The sequence below is a fragment of the Vigna angularis genome, chromosome 4 (genome assembly GCF_016808095.1).
Source record: "Vigna angularis cultivar LongXiaoDou No.4 chromosome 4, ASM1680809v1, whole genome shotgun sequence".
Lineage (NCBI taxonomy): Eukaryota > Viridiplantae > Streptophyta > Magnoliopsida > Fabales > Fabaceae > Vigna > Vigna angularis.
The window spans coordinates 24,566,873-24,588,760 of record NC_068973.1 but is presented as its reverse complement, the minus strand read 5'-3'; the positions used below and the strand labels follow the sequence as shown (position 1 = coordinate 24,588,760).

General features: G+C 36.3%; 1 protein-coding gene across 1 annotated transcript; it reads right to left on the bottom strand.

Annotated features, from left to right (window-relative positions):
* Nucleotides 1-7,016: 7,016 nt before the first annotated feature.
* LOC108330357 (uncharacterized) lies at nt 7,017-21,428 on the bottom strand. Its single transcript, XM_017564843.1, has 3 exons — nt 21,190-21,428; nt 8,551-8,635; nt 7,017-7,328 (listed from the first exon to the last, which is right to left on the bottom strand). Exons 1-3 carry the CDS (start codon nt 21,426-21,428, stop codon nt 7,017-7,019), a joined length of 636 nt encoding a protein of 211 aa, XP_017420332.1.
* Between the last annotated feature and the right edge of the window lie 460 nt (nt 21,429-21,888).

The following is a 21,888-nucleotide window of genomic DNA, read 5'->3' as shown; positions in this document are numbered from 1 at the left end:
CAGTCGAAATACTCTAATTTGTATACTGTTATATTGTTATACTATTTTCAATATGATCAACTGAGCTTTGACTCTCACACTGTGATAAATCTTGTACTGCTCATTTTGGTTAAGTGCTACATTGCTTGATGATAGGGGGAGCATCACATTCTTCAATGGTCTGTAAGGATTTATTTTGATGTCTCTTTTAGCACTTTATTTCCATGTTACTTGTTCTGCCATTTTTTTCTAATGTCCTAAAATGGAGAGTAACTGGAAAAAATATTTCTTGTCGAGGATCATTAAAAAAGGGGGAGATTGTTTATAGGGTGAGCTATATCTAGCAAAACCATCTCAGATATGTGTTTTACAGTTTATGGTGTTTATGCTTGAGTTGATTGATATATGTATTCATTGTATGGAAATGAATCATAAGTTGAAACATATTTCACATTGTATATCTAGAAGAAACAATCGATTAAACTGTTTATATAATTTGTTAAATTTCTTCAGATTTCAATACATGCTTAAAAGGGGCAAAACAACTCTTAAATAATCAATTCCATTAGTTGTTTAATCAGTTAAAACATGTTGCTATGCAAACATGAGTTTGTTGAGTGCATTAATGTCTATGGAATGGAAAATTATTTGATAAACTACTTAAGTATGGAAGTTAACCGATTACATTAAAATGTTTATCTTCTACAAATCATTTTCATTTAAAGCCATAATTGCTTATAACGGTCATATTTGAATGTTGTTGGCTTATATCATTTGTTTAATCGATTATACGTTGTTTAATCTGTTAAATCTGATACAAATATAAAACTGTTAAAGTAGAAGGAAAAGATTAACAGATTATATTAATAGCAAAATCGACTAAATTGTGTCAGATTACAAAATCCTATAAATAGACGCCTTACGTGCTGTTTCAATGCATTGACATGAACTTACATTTTTATAAATGACTTGTTTATTAAGTACTTATTGCAGGTGCGTCCTAAGATTTCTTGGAGAATCAAGATCATTCTTTTGGGAAATTAATAAAGATTTTTGCAAGAAAGTTGAGTTGATACATTGTTGATCAATTCTGCACTTCTGGTGTATTCTTTGAGATCAAAAGGATTGTGTTCCTACTGCTATTAGCTTGGAGGAGAACCTGAGTGTTCTACATTGAGAGTTGGGATTGCTCTCAAGGTGTACAAAAAGTTGGAATTGTTTTTTGGGTTTGTGAGATTGTGAGGTGTTCACATATTGTATTGTAAGTGATATTGAGTGGGAAAGGAGAGTGCATTGAGAGGGGATATCTTTGTATTCTTGCTTGTAAAATCTATGATTATAGTGATTCCCTTCAACTAAGGTTGATGGAGGAAGATTAGATGTAGGCTTGGCCGAACCAGTATAAATCATTGTATTGATCTTTCTATCCTTTCTCCTTTATTGTTGATTCATATATCTTGCGTTACTGATTTCAAGAAAAATCAAGATTTTGCAAAGCTTTTTGAAAGAACAATTTTTAAAAGCAAAAGCGTCTATAAGACTGAACTGCCCAAACGTCTTCGTATGTTTTGAAGTTTAAAAAACAATAATAAACAAAATAAACATATGACAAAGTCTTATCTTTGGAAAAATAATATAGTTAAAAGATAAGTATTTTTTGAAAGAGCTTTATGAAAACTAAATACTTTGAGAAAAGCTTTAGTAAACATATTAATACATGAGCAGACGCACTACTAAACGATTTCCTCATAAAATGCGTCAATGTGCTGTATTAGAGTCTTGCTAAACGCAATTGTACTACACTTTTCTAAACAAGGCTAGACGAGTTCTCACTATGATATATAAAATTATGTTTTTGGTAAACGTACTAAAAGGTACAAACATTGTTTCAAAAACATATGTTGAAAAATATCTCACTAAATGGCTCTTGAATCAAATGAGTATTTACTAAACAAGGCGTTGTTCGAAAAAGTCTTCAATAGATTAAACGATACCTTGTGCTAAACAAAGTTTTCATTCAACGATGAAACTCTCATGAACTGCTTGGTATCTCTACTAGAATGCTTGAACGATCAAATTTTACCTTGGCAATGAAAATTTGAAAAGCCTATATTACATTAAATGCATAATTCTTAAAAACAACAAAGTGATAAGAAAATACACACATTTACTTGTATGCATATCTACTCTACTATGTGAAGATTACCTAGGTCAAGTATCCACCTACTTTATCATATACAAGTTAGAAGTGCACATTAGAGACAAAGAAGACATTCATGGAATGTTGTCCCTATCAAAAGTCGCACTAAAAAGGTCGTACATCCTACTTTTGATAAAGTACTGAAAATGTATGCCTACTCTGATAAGTTGACTTTAATTAACGGTTGCTACCTATGACAAGGCTAAAAAGATCTAACGATCAAAGGAGGTATTATCTAACGAACATTTTCTTGAAGCCTATAAATTGAAGAACGTTGAAGAAAAGTGAAAGAGAATAAGCACACGGACGAAATAAAGTATTTGAGAAGAAAAGCAATCTCAAAAGAAAAAGAAAATACTCTCAAGCTTCATAGAATCATAAGCTTTCTAAAGACAATTCAAACACTTAATGCTTAACTTGGTGGGGTTAAACGGTAGCTACACAACCAGGAGTGGGTAAAACTCAACTATATAATGTATTGGGAAGATATCAAGAGTGTTTAGGGATACTAGGAGTGGTGAAGAATACTACACAACCAGGAGTGGGTAAAACTTGGTTCTAGTCAAAGTAACATGGGTTACTCAGATTTACTAGGTGATACCAGAAGTGATGCGACCACTCAATTGTAATCTTGTTGAAGATTATAGTGGAACTCTCTAAGAGGTCTTAGAGAAAAATTGAACGTAGCTCGGTGGAGTGAACCAGTATAAAAATAACTGTGTGCTTATTACTTCAATCTTGCTAAACACTTTTCTTACAAACCTGAAGTTGCTTATTATTTCAACCATTTATAAAAGCTTTTATCACAAAATACTATTTTAATTAAGAGGTATTTTTCTCAAAACGTTGCAGTAGGTTTGATTAAATGATTGAGAAAACTTTATTTGAGAACTTGCAGTTTGAACAGAACTTTCAAGTCAAATGTTTACAAGTGATATACACTAGTAAAAATAGGTCTTTTAAGTCTGTTATTTTGAGCTTTTTAAGTCTGTTTTAGAATAGACTTAGATTCGGCAGACTTAAATTTTAAGTTTGTTATTAAATAACAGATTTAAATTGTAGATCTGTTGTGAATTAACAAAGTTAGATTTTCTATCCAAAATTACAAATTCAACCATATAATCCAGTGGCATGTCTCTAAAAAATTAACAAGTCATAATCAAGGACCACAAAATTAATCTTTCGCAAGTTATCATACATAATAAAAATAAAATTGAATATAATATAACATAAATACATCTTCACAACCAATCTCTCTTCTAGTTCATCTTCACACTCAAATAAATAAAACAAGAACCCATCAATTTAATTAAATTCTTTACACAACATAATACAAATAAAATACTGAGAATAGAAATTGAAGTCATCACCTCACAAGAAATGCTAAAACCCTTAAATTTCTTAACCCTAAAAATCTAACAGAAAGTATTCAAAATTGGGGACTCCAAGGGTGATGAGGACATAGCCGAACACAACAGCACGAGGCGATGGCCGCAACGGCAGCGACAACGACAAGACACAAAGGGGACAACGGCAATGGAAGCGACAAGACGTGACTTTGGCACTGGCAATAGAGGAGGGAGATCTACAACACCCACGCCCTTGGACGCGACGACCTGTGAGGCGGTGGCTACAAAACCCACGCCCTTGGACGCAGATGAGGGAGATCTAGCATGAAGATAAAGGGGAGATCTCGCACACAAAGGCTACAACACAACTTGTTGGGGTTGGACATGACCAAAGATGAAGAGAGAAAAAAATTTGTCACGGTGGAAGAAATGAAGAAAGAAGTGTTTTGTGTTTTAGAGAGATTTAAAACAGTGTTTTTGTACTAGTGATAAATCTTTTTAATCCTTGACAAGATTGTTAAATTATCTTTTTAAAATAAAGTTTCCCTATGATACTATTCAACCTGGTTATTGTTTTCAGGTATTTCGCTAAGTAGTAGTGCCACCCCCAAGATTTTACCACTTAGGAATCTATTCCAAAACATAAATAAAGGCTTCCTGGCAGATAATCTTAATATTAGAAAATTAATAGCCGTATATTAAATTATGAAAAACCATTAATCACGTCAGAGTAAAATCATATTATCAACTTGTTAGCCCTTTTAAATAAACATATATAGTATTTTAAGAAATCATGTTCTAACAAGTTTTATTTAATAATAATAAAATTCGTTCTTCTTGGTGCAAAAAGCAATCATTCACATCTCAAACTTTACATCCATTAACATGGAAGCTGACACTAGTGCAGAAAACACTTTAGATGTCTCTTATTTTGGGCTTTTTAATTTTGACCCCTACCCGATGTCTATATGGGTGACGTTGATGGGACGTCTGACTGTACAGGTCGAACGTCTATATAGACGTCTGACTGGACATGTCGGACGTCTAAGACCCTGGAACGTGTTTGGCCTCTATAATTCATTGGACGTCTCTATATACACTAACAGACATCTATAGACGTATGATGGGGCATTAACAGACGTTTAGTAGGTATTTTTTTTTTAAAATTGATTTATTTTTTCAATAAAACCACACCTGAAAAAGTAGAAAATTGTCCCAGAACATTATAATATAATATATATAAACTCGTTTCAAGTTAATAAAGTACTAAAAAGAATCCAAAACCTAAACTATCAAAAGTTAAAGTTAAACTAAATGTAAATATGTTCAACAACAATAATAAATCTTCCTATCTAAGTCCATCTTTCCAAAAGATAAGTTGTCGACACTACAAAAAAGAAGGGCATTACCGAAGGCCATAAGCCCTCGAAAAATGCCAGAAGCCGTCGGAAAAGGGTATTTACAGACGGCTTATCGAGGACCAATAAGCCCTCGGTAAATCCCTTGTCGCTAACTATTACCGAGGGCTTCTGTCCTTCGGTAATTACCGAGGGTCAAAAGCCTTCGGTAATTACCGAAGGGCAGAAGCCCTCGGAAATTACCGAAGGGTGGAAGCCTTCGGTAATTTCCGAAGGCCAGAAACCTTAGGTAATTTCCGAAGGGCAAAAGCCTTCGGTAATTGCCTAACGTGGGTTTTTAACGAAGGGCAAAAGCCTTCGGTAATTGCCTAACGTGGGTATTTATCGAAGGACAAAAGCCTTCGGTAAGTTGGAGGGAAATGTAAGGGACAATATTATGTTTGGCGAAACCAACAACATAAACAGACCTGCATAATAGTTTTCAATCACAAACAGACTTGCTAAACAATTTTCAAGGACATACAGACCTGCATAATGTGCATCTCAAAGATGCAATCATTGATCAATATCCATAGAACATACATTAATGTATAGAATATCCATTAATCCATAGAACATGTATTTATAGTTAAAACATAAAACAATCAATCTTAATGATGTTCTAACATCAAAAGTGACAGTTGATCTAACATCGAAATGATCTAAATTCCAAATGTTCTAATATCCAAATGTTTCTATAACAAGTAATAAGAAAATGAAACTAATAATGTACATAGTTATCATCAGAATAATCTTCATCATCCTACTCCTCTATTGATGGCTGGACTGGTGTGGGTTGGACTGATGAGGGTTGGACTGATGAGGGTTGGACTGATGTGGGCTGCTGAGGGGCAGCGGGTGACGAGGAGGGTCGTGGCTGGGTCGGAGGGATATTTTGTATGTCCTGTGAAGTTTCAGGCAACACTCTCATGACCAGAACCTTAAAGTTTGTAAACTCTGCTCTCAGATCAGTGATTTCCTGGTCACGTTGCTCTAGTGCCTGCGTGAGGCGGATACCGACCTCGTCAGGAGCAGTCGTGGAAGAAGAAGGTTGGTGCTTCAGAGTACCTCCTCTCGATGTTGTATAGTTTGTAGCAAGTTGTCCTGCACCGTACAGACGACCCTTTTTCTTGCCACCAACGATCTCGACCCAGCACTGTGTCCTACGTATGTCGTCTTCTGTATTACTACCATCATTCGGTGTAGGAGTTGACTCATGTTCAGATCTAACCTGTGAAAGTCTCGTAGCAAAATTCTTCCTGTTGAAACATTAAAAGCAATGTTAGGGAATGATATAACATAAATGAAAAATTAGTAATAGTAATAGTGTTATTTGCTTACATGAGTCTTCCGAGATCTTTCATCAACGAATTGATTAGTGCCCTTCCTTACATGAGTCTGTGCAAAGACCTCATCAACATGGACGGCCCGTCCCAGAGCTTGTGCCTGTAACATAATTTACAATTACAAGTGTACATATGAAATATAAAATACATAACTTATATATGAAAGAAAAAGTTATGTAATGAAATTTTACCATACGAATGGCATGCTCATGAATGGTGATCGACCCACCAGTATGCAGGGTGCCACCCCTTTCAAACGCTCTGTTCCTCTAGGCTTTGGCACATTTATTGCGAAACTCTACTGTATTCCAATGAGCTAGTAAAGAGTTCCAAATTATTTCACCCAGCCAGTAAGGGCGCTGTCCTGCATTGCGGGCATCCCTGAACATCTCTGACAGCCGATGAGATGCTTTCATGTGGAAATTTCTGTGTATTTGTGTTTCATGTTCAGGTTTCCACTGCACCTTCATCTGTAATATTAAACAGAACAAACATTGATTAATGAACATACTAAAATAAGAGGGGCAATTAGTTTAATGGATTGTTCACCTGAAAGCGCTCCCAGAATGGCTTTCTGTCGTCATCAGATATTGCTTCCCAAGTAGGCCATGGACTTAAAAATTGTTGCTTAATTGAACGTGTGATGGCCTGGGAAGCAACCCTAGATGGAATAAACCTGCATAATAAAAGTTAATTCAATTACCAGTAAGGTATAAAGATCAAATTATATGAAGAGATTAAAATCTTACCCTTTACCATACGGCTCAATCCGTGGTCGATCAGCCATGGGTGGGTCAATACCTTCACCATCACCACTTGAATCTGGATTAGCGAATGGTGTGACAGTCTCAGAAGACGGTATAGAAGATGAGGAAGGTATAAAAGTAGGGTCAGGGAGAGGAGTGGAGGTAATAAGCACAGGGGGAGGAGTGGGGGTTATAATCACAGGGGGAGGAGAGGGGGTTATAATCACAGGAGGAGGAAGAGGGTCTGCTGTAGGGGTAGTAGAAGGATGTGCTGCAGGAGTAGGAGAAGGGTGTACTGCATGGGTAACAAGCTGTATTGTAGGGGTAGGAGGAGGCCCCACAGATGATGTACTGGGGGCAGCAATGGTAGGTAGTCTAGTAGGCACCCTAAGTACATACTTTGGTGCCTGCCGTTGCCTCTTTTTAGGCCTTGCTACCCCCTTTCCTTTATCAGGACGTTCTGAACCTTGTCCTGTCATTACTGCATTGAAATGGTTACAAATAAAGGGAAAAAAAGAAATGAATAAGGAAGGATCAATGGTGTTTAAAGTCAATGTAAAAATAATTGCATACAACTTTTAAGATAGTATTTTAGATAACTCTATTGAAATGATAGTTCAATTTGCTACAATAGATGTCCAACATTCAATTGTCGTCATCATGATCTTCATCTTCATCTTCTTCTTCTTCATCATCGTCATTATGATCATCATGTTCTTGTTCTTCGTCGTCGTCGTCATCATCATCATCGTCATCTTCTTCTTCTTCTTCTTCTTCTTCTTCTTCTTCTTCTTTATGTTCTTCTTCCTCTTCTTCTTGTTCTTCATCACCTTGTACAATAGTTGCTTCTAAATCATCTCCATGACCATCAGGGTCGACCAATGCGGTTATACGTTCAACTTCAATAATTTCTTGTGGTTGTGACATTTGGTCAAGTTGGTAGGCAACATCTTCCTCAACATCGTTTGAGTCAATGCGACCTCTAGGCTTGGTTTGTATTGCTACAGCCCAACCACGCTTGTCAATATTGCGGAATGGTGGATATGGCACATAATAAACCTGTCTGACATTAGTTGGTAGAATGAAAGGATCAAACGGTTGATATCTTAATCTCTGGTTGAGTTCGACAATATTAAAGCCTGGATCAACTCTAGTACCAGCTCTAGAAGGATCAAACCATTCACAATAAAAAAGTACTACTCTGTTCGGAGAAGTAGTGCTGTTGTACTCTAGCTCATATATTTTATGAATGATGCCGTAGAAATCATCATAACAACCCTCTGTTAGGCCCTTCACATACAGACCACAATTTGATGTTTTCTTTCCTTTAGACCATTCATGTGTATGGAATTTGTAACCATTGGTGAAGTAAGTGTGCCATTCTTTGACACATCTCATTGGCCAATTTGAGAGATGTCTTAACTCTTGAACTGTAGGAGTCAATGCCTGATTAAAAACGTACAAAGTAACTAAAAAAAATATAAAAGCAAGAGTCAAATTAACCGATTTCTAAATGTAGGAAAAACTACAGACCTGATTTCTAAACCATTGGGAAAACTCAGAGTGTATTCTAGCAGAAGCATTTCCTTCTGCGACTTGCTCAGCTACAAGAAATGAGCTGGTAGAAATGAAATTCATTAGTGTATAACAAATCTTAATCTCTGGAAAGATAAGAGATGGATGATGACATACTCAAGGTACGACTTAACTTCACTGTAATTGATTAAGACATGGACATGAGCAGAATTGAATTCAGCATCAGTTAACCAATGTGTGAATTCTTTCCCTGCGTGACGGCCAGATTGTCAGAAAACTGATAATGCACCTTCACGTGGTTCAACTTTCCATTGCATTTCATTTCTGACATGAGTGGGGGATAACATGAAGTTTTTGAAATAATGTGAACAAAAATACGTTGTCTCTCTGTGTAAGTAAGCTGCACAAATTGAGCCTTCTACTCTAGTTTTATTTTTAACTGAACGTTTGGATTCTCCCATAAACCTTTCAAATGGATACATTGATGGACAAATTTGTAAGCACCAAAATATGATGTCACAAACTTGTTTCACAATCGGCAAGTATGACCGAATCGTTCAAGTAATAAACTTGGTAAGACCAAGTATCGTTCTTCCCAAAGGACTCACGGCCTAGTTTAGTTATATGATTTCTTGATTAGCTAAGACTTAAAGACGAAATATTTGGAGTTTAATATGCAAGACAGAAAATAAACATGTATGCATGAAGTTTTGATCAATGGCAAAAAGCAAAAGATAAACACTTTCAATGGAATTTATGTATGAATATGTTGTTGGGGGTCAATTTCATCTTATCCACTCTCATATATTTTAGGAATTCATCATTCAAATCATCATTGTTAATGCCACTCTCTAAAGTACCATTCTAGATGGCTTCTCCCTAATCACGAGTTCATACAATTCCTAGCATTCCTAATGATTAGTTCATAAGTGCAGGAGCTTAACGACAACCAATATAATATTGGGAGAAATTCCCCGGATCTAGACTTCCCCGTACGTGTCCGTATCGACAAAACCAATAATCATGCAATAGAATGAGTTAAACAATGCAAGCATTGAGCAAAGAGGAAAAACCCTAACTAATGATGAAAGAAAGCATAAGTCTTAGATTAAGATGCAAGCATAAATTCCATATATGAGAGCTTCAAGAGATTACATTGATTCCCCAACAAACATACAGAGTTTAGTTCACCATATTCATGGTGAACCTAGATGAATTACAATGAAAGTATGAAAGAATAAACCCAATAAAGGTGAAGAGGTAGCCTGAGCATCCAAGATCCTCCTTCAAAGGGGTGGAAGAGAGAGTGTTTGCCTCGTTTCTGCCAAAGATACAAACCCTAGGACGTCCTAAAGCTTATATACTATTCTAAAATTACAAAAAATCTAAGCCCAAGCCCATAAGTGTGCCACTCAGCGGTAAAGTACCGCTCAGCGGTGATTGCGCGTCTCGTTTTCTCCCCTCAGCGGCCATTTTGCCCCTCAGCGGACCTCCCGCAACCTCTTGAGTGGCGCTCAGCGGTAAAATGCCGCTGAGCGGTGACTTCGACTTCTTCTTTTTGCACTCTTTGATTCCTTTTCTAATTCTATCTCTCTCCTTCTTCACTTCTTTCACTAAATTCACCTTAAAACCTGCACAAAAACACTGAAATCAAGCATAAACCTGTCCAGCTCTCTTATTTATGAAAATATAGATAAAAGGCATGATTTCAAGCTAGTTTCTAAGTCTAAAGGTTGCTTTTAGTATCAATTTTAAGCATGAAAATAACAGTTTTTCAACTGTTATCACAACCCCAAACTTAGAACTTTGCTTGTCCTCAAGCAAACAAAATGTAACTCAATCTCTAACCAATTCATATGATGGTTCACTCATTCAAAAATCCTCTTTTTCAAGATAAATAACAACTTCACTCAAACTTATGACTAAGAGTTCAATCAAGATGTGCACATGCTTTAGTGTTCACAAAGTCATTTAAATTCCAACAAATGCTATTTTTCATGAATGATCAATCAATTAAGCATGGATGTTCATGTGCTTATGGAATATTTCCTCACTAGGTAAAGTGTTTCACTCAACACACAAGTGTATAAGAGGTAATCACTCATTCACTCTACTATCACAATGTCATATGAATCAACTTTGCCTTTCATTTTACCACAATCAAAAACATTCACAAGCATGCATCATCACAAGGACTTTTCAATGGCTTATAATGTGGCTGGGCTAACAAGAAAATTGGTTTTTCTGGATCACAAAATCCTTGAGTTAAGAGAATCATAATAACACAATCATCTTATTCATTCCCAACTTTCTTTTGCCTTTGCATTTGCATTGAGCTTTACTTCTTTTTCTTTTCTCCTTGCATATTCTTACTTTTTAGCTCTTAGCTCAATGCTTTTCTTTTCATGTTTTCCCAACAACCCCAAACTTGAACATTTAACAATACCATACAAGATCTTCTACTTAACTCAAGGTAAAGATTTTCAATCAAAGGTTTTCAGTGTATGTTCAAGGCTAAGGGTTCAAAGGATAGAACACAACGTGTTCTCTTTTAGTAGGCTAACTTTATGAATTTGGCCAATAAAAAGGGTTCCAACAAATGGCCTTGATCACATGATACAAAACAAGCAATTGATTCAATCATAGAAAACCTGGGCAAAATCATTCATGCTTTCAAAGTAATAGCATTCAATCATACCAAAACTCTGGAGCTCAAAACCTCACATATAAGCTCATTCACATTTGACATACACATCCTGCTTAATCTCACAATCACAATCATAATATCATGCATTTGTTCACAAAGCTTGTGAATCACCTGTATAAGCATTTTAATATGCACATCTATCTCAACATCAATCAATCAATAAGCATCATCAAGCAGTACTTATCACACAATCACAGTTAATAGCAAACCATCATAACAAACCAGGTTTTCAATAGAGTACATCAAACCCTAATCTAAAAACAAAAACAAATAAGTTCAGAAAACTTAAACCACAAAAGCATAATCATATGATAGCATTCATCAATAAATGCTATCTCAGCTCCTCATCAGTCTGAGCTGTCCTTTGTATCTTCCTCTTCTTGGATCTTCTAGTCTTGATTCTTTTTGCCCGATGAGGAGGCCATCCCTGCATCAAACATAATTCACAAAACCAAAAGATACATTGTTAAGCATTAGTAAACCACAATGAAGAAATCAGCCCCTTCAATGATGCTCTCTCCCAACCCCAAACTTAGATGAAAAACTAGTGAGCAAGTGAGTGGAAGGGAGATTTTCTAAAGAGGGATGAGGGAAAAGTTATAGAGAACCTTTGAAAAGGTATGTAGGAGTGTGTGTGTGCAGAGAAGAGCCTGAAAGTATGAGCAAGTGCGCAGCTTAGGGTTTAAGAATACCCTAATGGGCTCGGGTCCCGCTAAGGGGAACTAAAGCCCAATCTGCGAGAGTACCGCTCAGCGGTAAAATACCGCTCAGCGGCACTTTCGTGATGTGCTCCTCTCCTTCTTTTCTTAACCTACGTGTCTTCCCTACATGCCCCTCCTGGGTTCCCTGCAATTCAATGTAAAAAATGCTTATGCAAATCCTAACTAAAATAAACAAACAGAAACAATCAATCAACTAGGTTGCCTCCCAGGTAGCGCTTGTTTAACGTCACGAGCCTGACCCAAATTCCACCAACACCCATCAGTAGGTGTTAAAATTTTCTTACCAACACCCATCAGTAGGTGTTACAAACTGAGTATCCATCAGTAGATACTTAACCACCTAGCATCCTTCAGTAGATGCTATATCCAACAAAATATTTACAAAAATAAAGTCCACAGATTAAAAGTTACAAAACCAAAATCAAAATCAAAAGTTTTTAAATCACTGGGTTGCCTCCCAGCAAACGCTCTTTTAACGTCATTAGCTTGACCCAGTAAAGCTCAAGTTCCTTCTTCTTTCTACTGAACTTCTTTAGAAATTTAATCAACCCAGGAACCTGTTGCAGTGTCTCAATCATAGGAACTTTAATCTCCAATTTCTTGAAGATTTCCATAAAGCACTTAAATTTTTTTTCCTTCCTATGATTCTTCTTTAGATGAGGATGAGATTTTTCATATGATTCCTTCTTCCTTCCTCTCATCTTCTTTTTCTTACGCTTCCTCTCTCTAAATTTTCTCTTTTTCTTTTCTTTTATTTTTTTCTTCCCTTTTCTCTTTCTTTTCAACTTCTTTATTTTCACACAAATCTTCTTTCTCTCTTCTCTCTCAACCACTTCTTTCTCTTTTTCTTCATCTTTATTTTTCTCACTCAACTCTTCTTTCTCTTTTCTCTCTACCCTTTCTTCATCTTCCTCTAATTTTTCCTTATCAAGAATCTTGTCACTTTCGGTGATAATGATTTGCCCTTCCTCCTTAAGGTTAACTTCAGTATTAACCTCATCATTCAATCTCTGACTGATGTAATGAAGTTGCATCTCCATTCTTTTAAATGATTCTTCAATGCTTTTCTGAGTAGAGTCGGAATTTTTCAAAAATCGTTGAAGGGTGTCCTCCAAACTTTCTGTTAGAGAGGGTTGTTGCTGCCATTGTTGTGGTGGTTGGTTCTCAAATTGTCCAGCAGCTTGCCAAAATTGGCTTTGATCCATGCTTGAGTGAGGTTCCCACCAGTGGTTGAGATTACTTTGGTAGAATTGAGTGCCCATATAGTTAAATTCTTGACCAAATTGCATCCTGCAAACATTAGGCACAAAACTCTAGGAAATATTTGTTAGCACAAAAAGATAGAGAAAAAATCAAAGGATATAATTGAAAAGATAAGAAGATAGGAAACAGAAAATAAAATAAAATAAAAACAGAAAAAATAAAATAAAATAAAAACAGAAAAATAAAATAAAATAAAAACAGAAAAATAAAATAAAATAAAATAAAATAAAATAAAATAAAATAAAATAATATAAAATAAAAACAGAAAAAATAAAAACAGAAATTCAAATTTAAAGTCAAAGATAATCAATAATCACACAAATTAACCAGTTAAACCACGAGTCCCCGGCAGCGGCGCCAAAAACTTGATGGACAAATTTGTAAGCACCAAAATATGATGTCACAAACTTGTTTCACAATCGGCAAGTATGACCGAATCGTTCAAGTAATAAACTTGGTAAGACCAAGTATCGTTCTTCCCAAAGGACTCACGGCCTAGTTTAGTTATATGATTTCTTGATTAGCTAAGACTTAAAGACGAAATATTTGGAGTTTAATATGCAAGACAGAAAATAAACATGTATGCATGAAGTTTTGATCAATGGCAAAAAGCAAAAGATAAACACTTTCAATGGAATTTATGTATGAATATGTTGTTGGGGGTCAATTTCATCTTATCCACTCTCATATATTTTAGGAATTCATCATTCAAATCATCATTGTTAATGCCACTCTCTAAAGTACCATTCTAGATGGCTTCTCCCTAATCACGAGTTTATACAATTCCTAGCATTCCTAATGATTAGTTCATAAGTGCAGGAGCTTAACGACAACCAATATAATATTGGGAGAAATTCCCCGGATCTAGACTTCCCCGTATGTGTCCGTATCGACAAAACCAATAATCATGCAATAGAATGAGTTAAACAATGCAAGCATTGAGCAAAGAGGAAAAACCCTAACTAATGATGAAAGAAAGCATAAGTCTTAGATTAAGATGCAAGCATAAATTCCATATATGAGAGCTTCAAGAGATTACATTGATTCCCCAACAAACATACAGAGTTTAGTTCACCATATTCATGGTGAACCTAGATGAATTACAATGAAAGTATGAAAGAATAAACCCAATAAAGGTGAAGAGGTAGCCTGAGCATCCAAGATCCTCCTTCAAAGGGGTGGAAGAGAGAGTGTTTGCCTCGTTTCTGCCAAAGATACAAACCCTAGGACGTCCTAAAGCTTATATACTATTCTAAAATTACAAAAAATCTAAGCCCAAGCCCATAAGTGTGCCGCTCAGCGGTAAAGTACCACTCAGCGGTGATTGCGCGTCTCGTTTTCTCCCCTCAGCGGCCATTTTGCCCCTCAGCGGACCTCCCGCAACCTCTTGAGTGGCGCTCAGCGGTAAAATGCCGCTGAGCGGTGACTTCGACTTCTTTTTTTTGCACTCTTTGATTCCTTTTCTAATTCTATCTCTCTCCTTCTTCACTTCTTTCACTAAATTCACCTTAAAACCTGCACAAAAACACTGAAATCAAGCATAAACCTGTCCAGCTCTCTTATTTCTGAAAATATAGATAAAAGGCATGATTTCAAGATAGTTTCTAAGTCTAAAGGTTGCTTTTAGTATCAATTTTAAGCATGAAAATAACAGTTTTTCAACTGTTATCACAACCCCAAACTTAGAACTTTGCTTGTCCTCAAGCAAACAAAATGTAACTCAATCTCTAACCAATTCATATGATGGTTCACTCATTCAAAAATCCTCTTTTTCAAGATAAATAACAACTTCACTCAAACTTATGACTAAGAGTTCAATCAAGATGTGCACATGCTTTAGTGTTCACAAAGTCATTTAAATTCCAACAAATGCTATTTTTCATGAATGATCAATCAATTAAGCATGGATGTTCATGTGCTTATGGAATATTTCCTCACTAGGTAAAGTGTTTCACTCAACACACAAGTGTATAAGAGGTAATCACTCATTCACTCTACTATCACAATGTCATATGAATCAACTTTGCCTTTCATTTTACCACAATCAAAAACATTCACAAGCATGCATCATCACAAGGACTTTTCAATGGCTTATAATGTGGCTGGGCTAACAAGAAAATTGGTTTTTCTGGATCACAAAATCCTTGAGTTAAGAGAATCATAATAACACAATCATCTTATTCATTCCCAACTTTCTTTTGCCTTTGCATTTGCATTGAGCTTTACTTCTTTTTCTTTTCTCCTTGCATATTCTTACTTTTTAGCTCTTAGCTCAATGCTTTTCTTTTCATGTTTTCCCAACAACCCCAAACTTGAACATTTAACAATACCATACAAGATCTTCTACTTAACTCAAGGTAAAGATTTTCAATCAAAGGTTTTCAGTGTATGTTCAAGGCTAAGGGTTCAAAGGATAGAACACAACGTGTTCTCTTTTAGTAGGCTAACTTTATGAATTTGGCCAATAAAAAGGGTTCCAACAAATGGCCTTGATCACATGATACAAAACAAGCAATTGATTCAATCATAGAAAACCTGGGCAAAATCATTCATGCTTTCAAAGTAATAGCATTCAATCATACCAAAACTCTGGAGCTCAAAACCTCACATATAAGCTCATTCACATTTGACATACACATCCTGCTTAATCTCACAATCACAATCATAATATCATGCATTTGTTCACAAAGCTTGTGAATCACCTGTATAAGCATTTTAATATGCACATCTATCTCAACATCAATCAATCAATAAGCATCATCAAGCAGTACTTATCACACAATCACAGTTAATAGCAAACCATCATAACAAACCAGGTTTTCAATAGAGTACATCAAACCCTAATCTAAAAACAAAAACAAATAAGTTCAGAAAACTTAAACCACAAAAGCATAATCATATGATAGCATTCATCAATAAATGCTATCTCAGCTCCTCATCAGTCTGAGCTGTCCTTTGTATCTTCCTCTTCTTGGATCTTCTAGTCTTGATTCTTTTTGCCCGATGAGGAGGCCATCCCTGCATCAAACATAATTCACAAAACCAAAAGATACATTGTTAAGCATTAGTAAACCACAATGAAGAAATCAGCCCCTTCAATGATGCTCTCTCCCAACCCCAAACTTAGATGAAAAACTAGTGAGCAAGTGAGTGGAAGGGAGATTTTCTAAAGAGGGATGAGGGAAAAGTTATAGAGAACCTTTGAAAAGGTATGTAGGAGTGTGTGTGTGCAGAGAAGAGCCTGAAAGTATGAGCAAGTGCGCAGCTTAGGGTTTAAGAATACCCTAATGGGCTCGGGTCCCGCTAAGGGGAACTAAAGCCCAATCTGCGAGAGTACCGCTCAGCGGTAAAATACCGCTCAGCGGCACTTTCGTGATGTGCTCCTCTCCTTCTTTTCTTAACCTACGTGTCTTCCCTACATGCCCCTCCTGGGTTCCCTGCAATTCAATGTAAAAAATGCTTATGCAAATCCTAACTAAAATAAACAAACAGAAACAATCAATCAACTAGGTTGCCTCCCAGGTAGCGCTTGTTTAACGTCACGAGCCTGACCCAAATTCCACCAACACCCATCAGTAGGTGTTAAAATTTTCTTACCAACACCCATCAGTAGGTGTTACAAACTGAGTATCCATCAGTAGATACTTAACCACCTAGCATCCTTCAGTAGATGCTATATCCAACAAAATATTTACAAAAATAAAGTCCACAGATTAAAAGTTACAAAACCAAAATCAAAATCAAAAGTTTTTAAATCACTGGGTTGCCTCCCAGCAAACGCTCTTTTAACGTCATTAGCTTGACCCAGTAAAGCTCAAGTTCCTTCTTCTTTCTACTGAACTTCTTTAGAAATTTAATCAACCCAGGAACCTGTTGCAGTGTCTCAATCATAGGAACTTTAATCTCCAATTTCTTGAAGATTTCCATAAAGCACTTAAATTTTTTTTCCTTCCTATGATTCTTCTTTAGATGAGGATGAGATTTTTCATATGATTCCTTCTTCCTTCCTCTCATCTTCTTTTTCTTACGCTTCCTCTCTCTAAATTTTCTCTTTTTCTTTTCTTTTATTTTTTTCTTCCCTTTTCTCTTTCTTTTCAACTTCTTTATTTTCACACAAATCTTCTTTCTCTCTTCTCTCTCAACCACTTCTTTCTCTTTTTCTTCATCTTTATTTTTCTCACTCAACTCTTCTTTCTCTTTTCTCTCTACCCTTTCTTCATCTTCCTCTAATTTTTCCTTATCAAGAATCTTGTCACTTTCGGTGATAATGATTTGCCCTTCCTCCTTAAGGTTAACTTCAGTATTAACCTCATCATTCAATCTCTGACTGATGTAATGAAGTTGCATCTCCATTCTTTTAAATGATTCTTCAATGCTTTTCTGAGTAGAGTCGGAATTTTTCAAAAATCGTTGAAGGGTGTCCTCCAAACTTTCTGTTAGAGAGGGTTGTTGCTGCCATTGTTGTGGTGGTTGGTTCTCAAATTGTCCAGCAGCTTGCCAAAATTGGCTTTGATCCATGCTTGAGTGAGGTTCCCACCAGTGGTTGAGATTACTTTGGTAGAATTGAGTGCCCATATAGTTAAATTCTTGACCAAATTGCATCCTGCAAACATTAGGCACAAAACTCTAGGAAATATTTGTTAGCACAAAAAGATAGAGAAAAAATCAAAGGATATAATTGAAAAGATAAGAAGATAGGAAACAGAAAATAAAATAAAATAAAAACAGAAAAAATAAAATAAAATAAAAACAGAAAAATAAAATAAAATAAAAACAGAAAAATAAAATAAAATAAAATAAAATAAAATAAAATAAAATAAAATAATATAAAATAAAAACAGAAAAAATAAAAACAGAAATTCAAATTTAAAGTCAAAGATAATCAATAATCACACAAATTAACCAGTTAAACCACGAGTCCCCGGCAGCGGCGCCAAAAACTTGATGGACAAATTTGTAAGCACCAAAATATGATGTCACAAACTTGTTTCACAATCGGCAAGTATGACCGAATCGTTCAAGTAATAAACTTGGTAAGACCAAGTATCGTTCTTCCCAAAGGACTCACGACCTAGTTTAGTTATATGATTTCTTGATTAGCTAAGACTTAAAGACGAAATATTTGGAGTTTAATATGCAAGACAGAAAATAAACATGTATGCATGAAGTTTTGATCAATGGCAAAAAGCAAAAGATAAACACTTTCAATGGAATTTATGTATGAATATGTTGTTGGGGGTCAATTTCATCTTATCCACTCTCATATATTTTAGGAATTCATCATTCAAATCATCATTGTTAATGCCACTCTCTAAAGTACCATTCTAGATGGCTTCTCCCTAATCACGAGTTTATACAATTCCTAGCATTCCTAATGATTAGTTCATAAGTGCAGGAGCTTAACGACAACCAATATAATATTGGGAGAAATTCCCCGGATCTAGACTTCCCCGTATGTGTCCGTATCGACAAAACCAATAATCATGCAATAGAATGAGTTAAACAATGCAAGCATTGAGCAAAGAGGAAAAACCCTAACTAATGATGAAAGAAAGCATAAGTCTTAGATTAAGATGCAAGCATAAATTCCATATATGAGAGCTTCAAGAGATTACATTGATTCCCCAACAAACATACAGAGTTTAGTTCACCATATTCATGGTGAACCTAGATGAATTACAATGAAAGTATGAAAGAATAAACCCAATAAAGGTGAAGAGGTAGCCTGAGCATCCAAGATCCTCCTTCAAAGGGGTGGAAGAGAGAGTGTTTGCCTCGTTTCTGCCAAAGATACAAACCCTAGGACGTCCTAAAGCTTATATACTATTCTAAAATTACAAAAAATCTAAGCCCAAGCCCATAAGTGTGCCGCTCAGCGGTAAAGTACCACTCAGCGGTGATTGCGCGTCTCGTTTTCTCCCCTCAGCGGCCATTTTGCCCCTCAGCGGACCTCCCGCAACCTCTTGAGTGGCGCTCAGCGGTAAAATGCCGCTGAGCGGTGACTTCGACTTCTTTTTTTTGCACTCTTTGATTCCTTTTCTAATTCTATCTCTCTCCTTCTTCACTTCTTTCACTAAATTCACCTTAAAACCTGCACAAAAACACTGAAATCAAGCATAAACCTGTCCAGCTCTCTTATTTCTGAAAATATAGATAAAAGGCATGATTTCAAGATAGTTTCTAAGTCTAAAGGTTGCTTTTAGTATCAATTTTAAGCATGAAAATAACAGTTTTTCAACTGTTATCATACATCCACCTGTATTGCACCGGTCCCCCAAGCCAAGCTTCATATGCAAGATGAATTGGAATATGCTCCATTGAATCAAAGAATGCAGGAGGGAATATTCTTTCCAATTTGCAGAGAATAATTGGGATATTTTCATCCATCTTTTTAAGGGAATTCTCCTTTAGTGTTGTGCAACACAAATCTTTAAAGAAGTTACTCATTTCTATCAGTGGATTTAACACGTGCATTGGCAAACAACTGAACGCAAGAGGGATGAAAGTCTCCATGAATACATGACAATCATGACTCTTCAACCCTTGAATAGTACCGTTCTGAACATTGGCACATCTGGACAAGTTAGAAGCATATCCATCTGGCATTCTAAGCTCCTTGATCCATCCACACACTATTCTTGCCTCGTCTTTTGACATGGTGTAATTTGCTTTTGGTTTAAATAATCGGTCGTTACCTTGCGCCTTCAACTCTAAGTCTTTTCGTCCACAATACAAAGGTAAATCTTTTCTTGCTTTCTCATTATCTTTTGTCTTACCTATAACATTCATAACTGTGTTGAAGACATTGTCAAAGAAATTTTTTCCGGTGTGCATGACATCGAGGTTGTGTCTTAGCAAGTTGTCTTTCCAATAGGGAAGTTCCCAGAATATGCTTCTTTTAGTCCAATTATGCCATTCTCCAAACCCTTCTATCCTATTCTGACCAGATTCAGTGACTTTTGGATAGTCTTTAACTCTTCTCCAAACGTGTGATCCAGTCAACTTGGGCGGGGGCAAATCCGTTTCAACTTGCCCTTTTGCGAAATGCCTTCTTGTTTCTTCTAAAGGGGTGATCAATGGGCAAGAACCGTCGATGGCAGTCAAACCAACTACTTTTCCGGCCATAACTCAATTGGAATGACTTTGTATGTTCCATGCAATGTGGACAAGCTAATCGACCATGCGTGCTCCAACCAGATAGCATGCCGTATGCTGGGAAGTCATTAATAGTCCACATCAAGGCTGCCCTCATAAGGAAATTTTGCTTCCTTGAAACGTCATATGTCCAGACACCATTCCATAACTTCTTCAAATCATCAATCAAAGGCTCCAAATAAACATCAATCAATGATTTGGATTAAATTGACCTGGTATTATACACGATAAAAACATGTAAGGCTTTGTCATACACATCTCAGGTGGGAGATTGTATGGGGTAACTATCACGGGCCAGCATGAATATGGTGATGCAGAGGCCTGAATGTACGGGGTAAACCCATCAGAGCATAGACCAAGTCTGACGTTGCGCGGTTCACTAGCAAAGGATGGATGTTTACGATTGAAGTGTTTCCAAGCTTCACCATCAGAAGGATGACGCAAAAATCCTTTAGTTTTGTTACCATCATGCCATGTCATGTGTTCTGATGTTTGCATTGAAGTAAACATTCTTTGTAATCTTGGAATTATAGGCAAGTAGAACATTGACTTCAAGGGAATGGTTTTTTTTGCCTCCGACCAGCATGCATCGTATGATATCAAGGTGAGCCACAAAACTTGCATTCAACCAATAATGCATCACTTTTGCCACTGTCATTATCGTAGAATAACATACATCCATTAACACAACAATCAATCTTCTTTACTTCCAATCCCAACTTTGAAACACAGTTTTTGGCTTGGTAATAATTCTTCGGCATAAAATTGTTCGGTGGTGTCAAATCTAACATCAATTTTGTATAAAAGTCCGCTGCTTCAATGGGCACGTTCCAATTAGATTTGCCAGCCATGAGTCTAATGCACACTAATAATTTTGACTCAGTTGAACCTTCAAATACAGGTAGATTTTCCTCTGTCAGTAAATTGAAAAACCTCTGAGTGGTTTCATTTGGAGGCTCTTCATAATGACTATCGTTTGCTTCTTGTTCAGCGTGGCGACGAAGAACATTGTCGACCATCTCTTGCATATCGACAAATTGATCTATCTCAGATGTATGTACAATAGTATTCAAACCTGATGCATGCCGCTTTTCAACTATAGTGGAGGTCGAAGGAATTTCTTCACCATGAAATGTCCAAACCGTGTGATTAGGCATGAACCCTTTTTGGTATAGGTGAAGTTTGACGACTTCATCTTTCAAAATCCTTGTACATTCGCACTTGATGCATGGACATCGAATCCCTCCATCAACAACATAATATTGATATCGTCGGGCCGTCTCCAAAAACTGTTCAACTCCGATGACAAAAGATTCCTTCAAACCTCTCTTTCCACTATAACAACGGTCATACATCCATCCACGATGATTGGGAAAATGGGCTATGTTCTGTGACAAGCCAAACAAATAAAAACTTAGCCAAAACAGCAACAGTCCATGTGACATAAGTAATAAACCTATTACAACTCAAGTCAAACATGGAAGGAAA

Excerpts from the sequence above, each read along its gene's own strand:
- LOC108330357 (XM_017564843.1), bottom strand. The coding sequence starts at position 21,428 with ATGCAAGAGATGGTCGACAATGTTCTTCGTCGCCACGCTGAACAAGAA. Across the intron at positions 8,636-21,189 it reads GACTTTTATACAAAATTGAT|CTCATTTCTTGTAGCTGAGC; the intron begins GTTAGATTTGAC and ends CATTTCTACCAG. Across the intron at positions 7,329-8,550 it reads CCCAATGGTTTAGAAATCAG|CTTGTTACCCATGCAGTACA; the intron begins GTCTGTAGTTTT and ends CCTACAATACAG.